General features: G+C 42.3%; 1 protein-coding gene across 3 annotated transcripts in view; it reads right to left on the bottom strand.

Moving 5' to 3' along the window:
• Positions 1–1,681: 1,681 nt before the first annotated feature.
• Positions 1,682–8,897, bottom strand: part of SPTLC2 (serine palmitoyltransferase long chain base subunit 2) — a 78,687-nt gene continuing 71,471 nt past the window's right edge. For all 3 annotated transcript variants that reach the window (XM_064512252.1, XM_026120329.2, XM_026120330.2), the window contains one exon: positions 1,682–7,164. In XM_064512252.1, coding sequence (XP_064368322.1) covers positions 7,045–7,164 — 120 coding nt within the window. In that variant the 3' untranslated portion in view covers positions 1,682–7,044. The remainder of the gene's footprint in view (positions 7,165–8,897) is intronic.

Here is an 8,897-nt window from a genome sequence, read left to right as displayed (position 1 = left end):
CAGGGTGCCGCCCGCGCCGGCATGAATGAGCGAGCGGGCGCATGAATGGGGCCGCGGCAGGCAGCGCGCGGGCGGGCGGGCGGGGGGCGCCGCGCGCGCCGCGGAGGGAGGGAAGCGACGGCAGCTGCGCGGCGCCTTCCAAGCGGGGGAAACGCGCGGGTGCGGGGCCGGGCTGCGCCCGCCTCGCCGAGCGGGAGCTGAGGGCTGGGGCTCCCGGGCTGAGCAGCTCCCGCCCGGCGCAGCCCTGCGCCAAGCAGAAACGGGGCTCTGCTCCGGCGTCAGAGCGCCAGCGCTGCAGGAGCAAGTTTCTGTCCCTTGAAGTAAGTCTTTATTCACTAACCATCTCTCTCCTGCTCGCAACATCTTTTCTAGCCCTCAAAGCCCCTCAGATTTATGGTGTCGGTATTTACTAGCAGCCTAGTAAGCATCTCTCCCAGGATCTTCACAGGGGGTCATCAGCTCTCAAATTAGGGGAAAACACCAAAAGGCACGCTTGGAGGGGAAAAAAGCCAACATTGGCATAGATCGGGAAAAGGGATGCCCAGCAGGGTAGAAGGAAGCCTGCCATTGCTACAGTAGTGTTAGCACAACCCAGCAATCACACACGAGCCAATTCATGCACCCACAGCTGAAAAAAGTACTTGAACCTCTTTTTCAAATACCAGCATCTGGTTTATGCAAACTTAGGGCTGAGATGAATGGGAGGGAATGTTAAAAACAAGCCACAGACTGCCAGACAGATGTGAGGTCAAGAATCCCAAGTGAGATGGATCAAGAAGCCCTTTCAAACATTTCATTAGCAGCACGACAGCTGATAACAGTCTGACACTCACGATACTGGTGGGAACACACTTGGGCAGCACTGCAGGCCAGCAGCCCACCTTCTGCACGGAGCCAGCTTTGCGGGGCTCACGCAGAGCCCACCCCCGACCCTCGTGAGACCACTGCAGGTCGGGAACCTCTGGAGCCCCGTCGCTCCACAAGAGAAGCGGCTTCTCTAGGCTCTGCATCAGTCACTGGAGGGTTGTTGCTGTACCATGGACCAGAGACTGATAGGAATGCAGTAATATGGCACAAATCTCATTAGCATTAAGAAAAATCACAATATAACCATGGCTTTTTTTTTAAATTCTTTATTATGCAGAACATAGAATATATTTGAATGGATTTTTCCAAGCAGTTTTTTCTTCTTTTTTTTTTTTGTTTTAACATGCATTGTTACCTTTTTAAAGCCAATGTACTATCCATTTATCTTTTCCCTGCCCACAGAGCATCCAACTTCATGTTAATTCCAAGTGTAAAAAAAATTAGACATCTGGCATAAAATATTTTTTTGGGGGGGGCCCATTTAAAAATTTTATCTAAAATGTTTTATCTACAAAAAAATCCAATATATATGTACATTATAGCAACACAGAGGCATAGGAATACAGTGCAATTTAAGACTAAGTGCTGTGACTTGGTGGTAATTCTGCCCAGGGCCTGTGGAAATGTGGGCCACCATTGGCTTTGGGGCTGCCAGCCTAAAGCCTCAGGCTCCAACGTTACTCTGACCTCTCTCAGACCGTTCTGAAGTTAATGCTGGAAGGCTGGAGATGCATTTAACTTCATATACCATTAGGGGGTAGCAGAAATACTGTCTGAACAGGATGAGATTTGGCAAAAAAAAAAAAAAAAAAAAGAAAAGCAATACAGTGTTCAGATGGTTTGGTGCACGTTTCACTTAGCTGTGGGTACTTTTGGAGCTGCACCAATCCTCGGCATATTCAAGTGAGACCTGCTCATCTACTGTTGAGGAAATTAATTTGCTAGCTGCCACTGCTTCTGAACTCCCTAACCCTCTCCATAATTCTCCCACTTTCAGCAGCCTAGGAACAAGTTACCAGCCCTTGCTACATAGGAGCATGGGTGCAGAGAACTGCACTATTTTTGGCCTTCACATACAGATGCTTCTTCTGCTCTTTAAACAGCTGATAGCCAGGGTCAAGCACAAATTGAGCCAAACCTCTCCCTCCCTCCCAAGAAAACAGCAGTAGATATTGCTTAACTAAGAGCACAGAATATCTGTGGGTTAAAATCCACTGCATTCTTCAGGGTCAGTTTTAATTTCAATTCTTCATACCAAGAGTCACAGTTTAAGGCCTTCAACACACACCACAATACAGTCATCTTTTCCTCCTTCACCCAACCCCTTTTGGGGATGTAAACAGAACTGCTCCAATCTTTGCACTAAACACTTCTCTTTGCAGTGAAAGATGAAGCTTGATACTTCACACAGATGCTTCATGGGTATGCTTTAGATTCACATCCAAATTTCTGAACAGGAAAACAACTTGCAAGACTGGGAATGTTTACAGGAATACAAGCCATTACAATGACATCTGAGGTTTTGTTTTTGTTTTTTTTTCCCTTCCAAACTATGTCCAAGTTATATATGTCGTATGACTGGTGCTTTTCCCAAAGAGTGATCCAATACCACTTGGGTGCCAGGACTAGTGCTGAAGCCAGCAATTTACTCAGTGAGGGGTCATATTAGGCATTCACAGGCAGCCCACTGCTTCACCCATATTAGAACAGACCGCGGGTACCTCAAGTCTCCATACAGAAGTTCCAGGCCACACAGGCACCTGCCTGCCTGGTTAGTAGTAATTTAGACTGAGCATTGTATATTGGACTAAGTGTCCATGAGTTTTATTTTATGTGACGGAGCGAGGGGACTTATGCATAGCACTCCAAGTACAACGCTGCAAGATGTTCTCTTGGATGAAACGGACAACTCATGGTTTTCCTCCAACCTTTCCTATAACCTGCATGAATGGATAATACGGCTTCTAGATGAGAAAACTGCTATAAAGCCAAATACTTTTCCAAAGGTGTAAAGAAATGGAAATCTGCACAGAAAGACAAGAAGTATTTGTCTACTTCATGTGGAAAAGTTTTATAGAAGTATCCCTTTGAGCATGTAAAGTTGCATCCCTATTATAAGGATCCTTGTTCCAGTACACATGAAAGATCCCTATACAGCTGAAAATAATTGATCATTGACTGCCCCTTTTCTCCATCTCTGCTGTATCAGGAAGCTAGATTTCCTTCATCCAAACAGCACAGGGCTGGATCACTAATTTCACTGGAACACTCCCCTTTCCTGCAGTTCTGAGAGCGGGTACTGCTTCTGTACTCTGAGAGGAAACAGCAAGAGGAGGATAAACGATGCAACTCCTTCACTGAATGACTTCATCGCTCTGAAGTGTTTGGTCAGTTCACTCCCCAGTCTGTCTAAAGCTGAAGCGTGCTACACTGGTAACCCAAGAACCAGAACAGCTCCTTAAGGACGCTCCTTAGAAAGGGAAAAATATAGGAACTAAACAAAAAGTGTTAAATATACCATATACACAGATACTATACAAAAGTTTGTGTCTTGTGTAAAAAAAGCCCTGAATATTCTGATACAAAAACCAAAACAAATCAAAACTTTGTTTCTGTCCTGCCAAAGGACTAAAGAGAAATTATGAACCAGGCTCCTTAACACGAAGGTCTCCTACTTGAGAAGGCCAGTTTCTAACATGAAGCAGATCTCTCACTCTTCACTGATGCTCAGTAATAGGAGCTTCTCTATTTTCTTAAGAGTAAAAATGTGGTCACCAGCCTTGAACTAGAATGGTTATAAGCCCTTCACTCAGCTCAGCACAGGCAAAATCTTGCTTGTTAAGTTCTTCAGAGAGGTACTGGGAAGGCAACTACTGTATGTTTATGAATAAGTTTAGCCAGTATACAGTACAGTGCAAAACCCTTTGTTCAAGAACAGCCTTCATTTTCTTTTCAGTTTTGTGTCCCTTAAGAAATACCAGAAGTCATTTTCAATTAGAAATTCTCAGAAAAGTTGGCAGAGACTGAAGTCTATTTCTTAAGCAGCTTCTCTTCCTTTGTAATCTCTCAAGACTGGTTCTTTCATTTGCTTCTATTGCTAGGATTAAAAGGAGACAGATTTATAGCCAGTTTATAACTGTCAAAATCAGCAATCCATTCCACACACCTTTGCCACCATTTATGCTGTAGGCTTGCCTTGTACAATACAGTAATGCTCAACTCCTTTAGTTGTGGGAACCAAGTTTTCCAGTAAATATGAAAAGATTTTCCTGGCTTTCAAGCTCAGTGAATTACTAACTTAAAGTGCTAAATCTCAGTCTCATAACTTACTACATTTTCAGAAGCAGTTTCAACAGGTACCAGACTTTGGCAAAACAGGTTCCCCTGAACAACAGGCCTCGGGGGGAGGGATGGCTTCCCAAAATAGATGTGGCAGGGCTGAAATGTAACCAAGCAGTTTGCAAATGCTACTAACTGCCTGAGTGATTTCTGAAATGTCTTAGCAACCCAGAATTCAAAGTTATATGCAGACAGTGTGACCCAGCAGAAAGACACTAAATGGCAGAAGTTTAGCATGAACACAGTCTCTGCAAACAAGTACAAGGGGAATCCCAGCAGATACTTTTAAAACACTGACAATTTCAGAAATGTTTTACAGCAGTTAACTGAATTACTGATACATATCCAGCCTTTTTTCTCCCTTCTAAAGACAAGCTGCCCTAGAACTAAATCCCAGAAGATTAGGACTAAAGACTTATAGAATATAAGATAACTCACCTCAAACTTAGTATGTCACAATTTTCAAACTGACTGACCACACAGCAGACAGAAGTCACTGTACATTTGGGAATGCTCAAAATGGCTCCGCACTGACCCATGCCTATGCCTCCGCATCGGTTCTTTTTGTCAGCTCTCAAACTGTCCCACGATCCTGCTGGAATGTTAGAAGTCGTCCTGGGCAGAGCGCAGGTGAGGAGGGTCAAAGAGACGAGGTAAGCTCACCTAATTGCAGTTTACTCTATGGCTGAACAAATGAGGTTACTCCATACCCATCAAGGCTAGAAACACACGTTAAACGCTTCTTAGATTGTGCACGCACTTCGCTCCAGAAGACTAACAAATCAATGTCATTGGACTGACTAAATCAGAAACAGTTATCCTGATCTAACTTAAAAACAGCCAATTTTTTTTCTCATCTATTTAAATTTCTGAAATGCAATAGTAAAAATGGAATCAGTGTTTTGAAGTTCACTTACACTAAAATAGAACAAGAGCTATAAACATGTGAAGATAGATATTTTATAAAATAGAAGACAATTCTGCTTTAATTCACGAGACCTGTTTGCAGAACTCCTTGGTTCTAGTGACTAAAGAGCTCCATCCCTGTCAGCTGCAGAGTGAACATAAAAGGACTTTTTAAATAAATTTTTTGCAGCACCAGACATATTGCTTTGAGCTGCACTCTGCTTTAGCTTTAAGATGAAGAATTTGTTTAAAACTGTCACCTGCAAAAAGTATGACTAACTGAATTGTATGGCTAGCCAAAACCTGAACAAATTTTTATGCTTCACAATGCTGAAGTATTGCTATCTTTGCAGAAAGTCTACATGTCCAAGGTAAACATACAGGAACCCATGACACTGCAACTGACCCTTGCTGTAAATGTTTTGGTTTCTCTTCAAGGATCCATTCTATTCACTGAAAGAATTCAAGATGCAATGACTAGGTAGCAGACCACCTCTAAGGTGTGCTAAAGCAAAGGTGTCTAAGGTGTCTGTTTTATACTTCGATCAGAATAAGACAGCGTGGAACTTGAAAATAAAGATTCCAAAGAACAACTGCTCATTGAACACTGAGTTTGATTTCACAGCAGCAGAAATGCAAAAGAAAAAAGATCTCAAACTTGATGCAATTGTGAGCACATTCTCTCTTCAGGGAAGGCCTGCAAAGACATGCAGCTACCAGTTGACAGATTTTGTTGGTTACCTAAAAAAAAAATGTATGCTACAAGACCCAGGCTCTCTGTACTGTTTGCATAAAAGCCTTGCACAGTGAGGCCAGTGAAGAACATCTCAAATATGACAAGAAACAGTGAATTAGTGTGGCAAAGGGTAGCAATCACTCTTTCACAGATCTGCATGAAATAAGTGGTTTTCCTAGTAGTCATCCATTGCAGTGCCCTGATTTTTGGGTGGTTCTGATCTTACCAGAAAGCATAAGGCTTGCTAGGGTTTATTTGATTCCAAGAATATCCTTCTAGAACCTATCAGTTACCAGATATACTTGCTCATGGTTTTATGATAGTTCTAAAGCAAAAGATAAGTTCATCTGTAGATGAGAAAGCAAAACTCACTAAAACCACCTAGAAAAAAAACCAGAAGTATGTCAGAAGAAAGACAAAACTCAGCCTATGGAAAAAAAAATCTCTCCATCACTCACCCTATAGCAAGAGGACAGTTACTGTCAAAACCAGGAGACAATCCGGTACCCGTACTGGGAAGCAAAAGAGGCTAGAGTCCCAGAAGACTTTCTGTTTGTGGCTTACAAAACTAAATAGTGTTTGGGAACAATGGTCCTGTCAGTGACTTGTCAACAACACATTTATTTTAAAAAAGGCTAAATTCAAGTTTTAAACACAAGTAACTGCAAAAGAAAAAAGCTTTGGTTGATTATCCATCTTGTTAAATATGTTAAAGTTAGCAATCAACAGTTTCTCCAGGAGTTCCTGAATGAACAGACAGGTCAGCTCACTCCTTAATGGGAAGGTCAGACACCTAGCAGTGACACTGGAAATGCTGCCATGCCAGCATCACACATGCTCACAACATCTCAGCCAGCATTGGGAAGGCTAATGGTGCATACAGAGTCTGAGCTGATCACCCACAGCCAACTAGGGTTGCCGTGAATTCACTGTGACAAATAAATAAAAAAGCATTAAGAAAAAAATAAAGCCAAGCACCTCTAGGGCCAGACCCTGAAGACACAGGAATCAAAGCTTTTGTTTCCTCTCCCTATTTACAAAATGCCATTTAGAGCTGATGTGGCCACTTCAGTATTGTGAGGAAATGTCTTTTATGCTAAGCAGTCATAAGTGTGTTGTTCATGGACTCTGTAGCCTGCGTGCTACAGAGTGTCCCCATGGAGTGTGTTCCTCCCACCAAGGCACACGGAAGGAGTTCAGTCTTCTGTTTCTTCATACGTAGTCTCATCAAATGGCCGGTCCAAAAGAGGTACCAACCGGTGACGGGAATATTTCAGTTGCAAAAGGTCCCCAACTTCATTGATTTCTTTTAAAGCCTAAGAAAGAGACCACAGTATGTCAGCAGAGGAAACAGATGCAAGAATATCACCAGCACATTTTCCTTTTTGCATGCCAACAGCCAGCCATCTTACCTGAATAAGATTTTACCATGCTAAAGTCCTTCGCTTCAGAGATGCATTGGATTTGCTTTGATTTTAGCAGCCAGAAGTCTCAAGACCAAGTGAAAAGCACTGCTCACTTAACTAGGCACTCTGCATCCACCTGACTACTCCACTCCCAAGGCAAGAATATAATATCCAGCAACACTAGCTCAAATTTTACTGTTATCTCAAATACAACCATGACCATCCATAGGCAGATCAACTGAGAATCATACACTCCTATCTTCCTGGGGGTTTATAAAGCTGAAGTGGAGAAGATGTGCTTGGAGGTTTGACTCCTCTGTATGGTTCATTCAGGTATGAAAAAAAATGTGCGCATGCTGGAATATTACCTCTGAACTACTGAATTTTAACTGCAAGACAGTTAAAAGCAACCCACAATATTGCACTAACAGGTTTTACTGGTGCAATTGTTTTATCTGCATTTGGTTAATTGGAGTTGTTCATATACAACTAGAGCGGCAAGCTCTGTCTCGTAAACAATGCTGCACAGGAGATTTTTGCCAACATATCCAAGGAATGAACAAAGCAGTTCTCAGGGTAGGATCCCAAGCTTTTTATCCCTAGAAAGCAAGTCTCACTGACTGAAGTCACCACAAAGGCGGCACTCAGAGGACTGATAGCCCAGAACACTCTAAGTGAACTACAAAATCTTTCACCATTGTCCCAAAGGCAAGTTATATGAAGTTACCAGGGATCAAACATCTGCTAGTCTGTACAAAAGATGTGAAAATCCTTGCTCAGACAATCGCACTTAGCATTCTCTTTGAGCAGAGACTGGTTTACAGTGGAGTTTGCTGAAAATCAAACCCTAAGCTGCAATTTCTTTGCAGAACAATTCTGCAGCAAGGACCAAAATAAGCCAGTCACCGTGGACAAATCTGCAACAGTATGTGATGCTAATTACCTTATATATGGCAAGTGACGAAGAGATGAGTTCAGAAGATGACAAGTCCAATGCCATTTTTGAACTCAAAGGCTGCCATTTTGCACTCCTTTGAATTTAAAGTTTGTTCAGATAGGTACATGCAGCATTCCTTCGGAATGCCATTAAATCAACATTAATGCTCCAATTTTAACATGTTCTGGGTCAAATGCCTGTCTCTTGAGAATAGTTGGCAGATGGGGGTTAATATTCCTACATGCTTTTCCTTCCTGGATGGATAGTTCAAGTTTTTGTTTCTTTAAACAATGGCCCCTCATGCTTGTTATATCTGGCAGCAAGAATCTCTGCACTCTAAAATCTGGGTGAATGACAAGTCCAGAAGTTGGACTTCAGTAAAAACAAAAAAAGCGTGGGCAGGCTTTACCAGAGCTTTAAATAAAGACCCCATATGGAAACAATTTAAGGTTAAATTTGTGTTGAAAGGGTCTGTTAACTGTTATTCTTGAACCCAGATTTAGGATTTTATTAATTTAAAACAAAAAGGACCATGTGACTAGCAAAGACTACAAAGGAAATGGCATTAGTGAACTCTGACTTCGGGAGAGTGTAATATATTTTTCAACACTGAAAAGAAAGCACCAGCCCACAGGGATGCAGGTTATGAGAGACTTCACTCTGATCCTGAGCCAAATATTTTCAGGCAAGGAAGTTTTATTTACAT

This window comes from Dromaius novaehollandiae, chromosome 5 (genome assembly GCF_036370855.1).
Source record: "Dromaius novaehollandiae isolate bDroNov1 chromosome 5, bDroNov1.hap1, whole genome shotgun sequence".
NCBI lineage: Eukaryota > Metazoa > Chordata > Aves > Casuariiformes > Dromaiidae > Dromaius > Dromaius novaehollandiae.
This window is presented reverse-complemented; position numbering and strand designations above follow the sequence as displayed.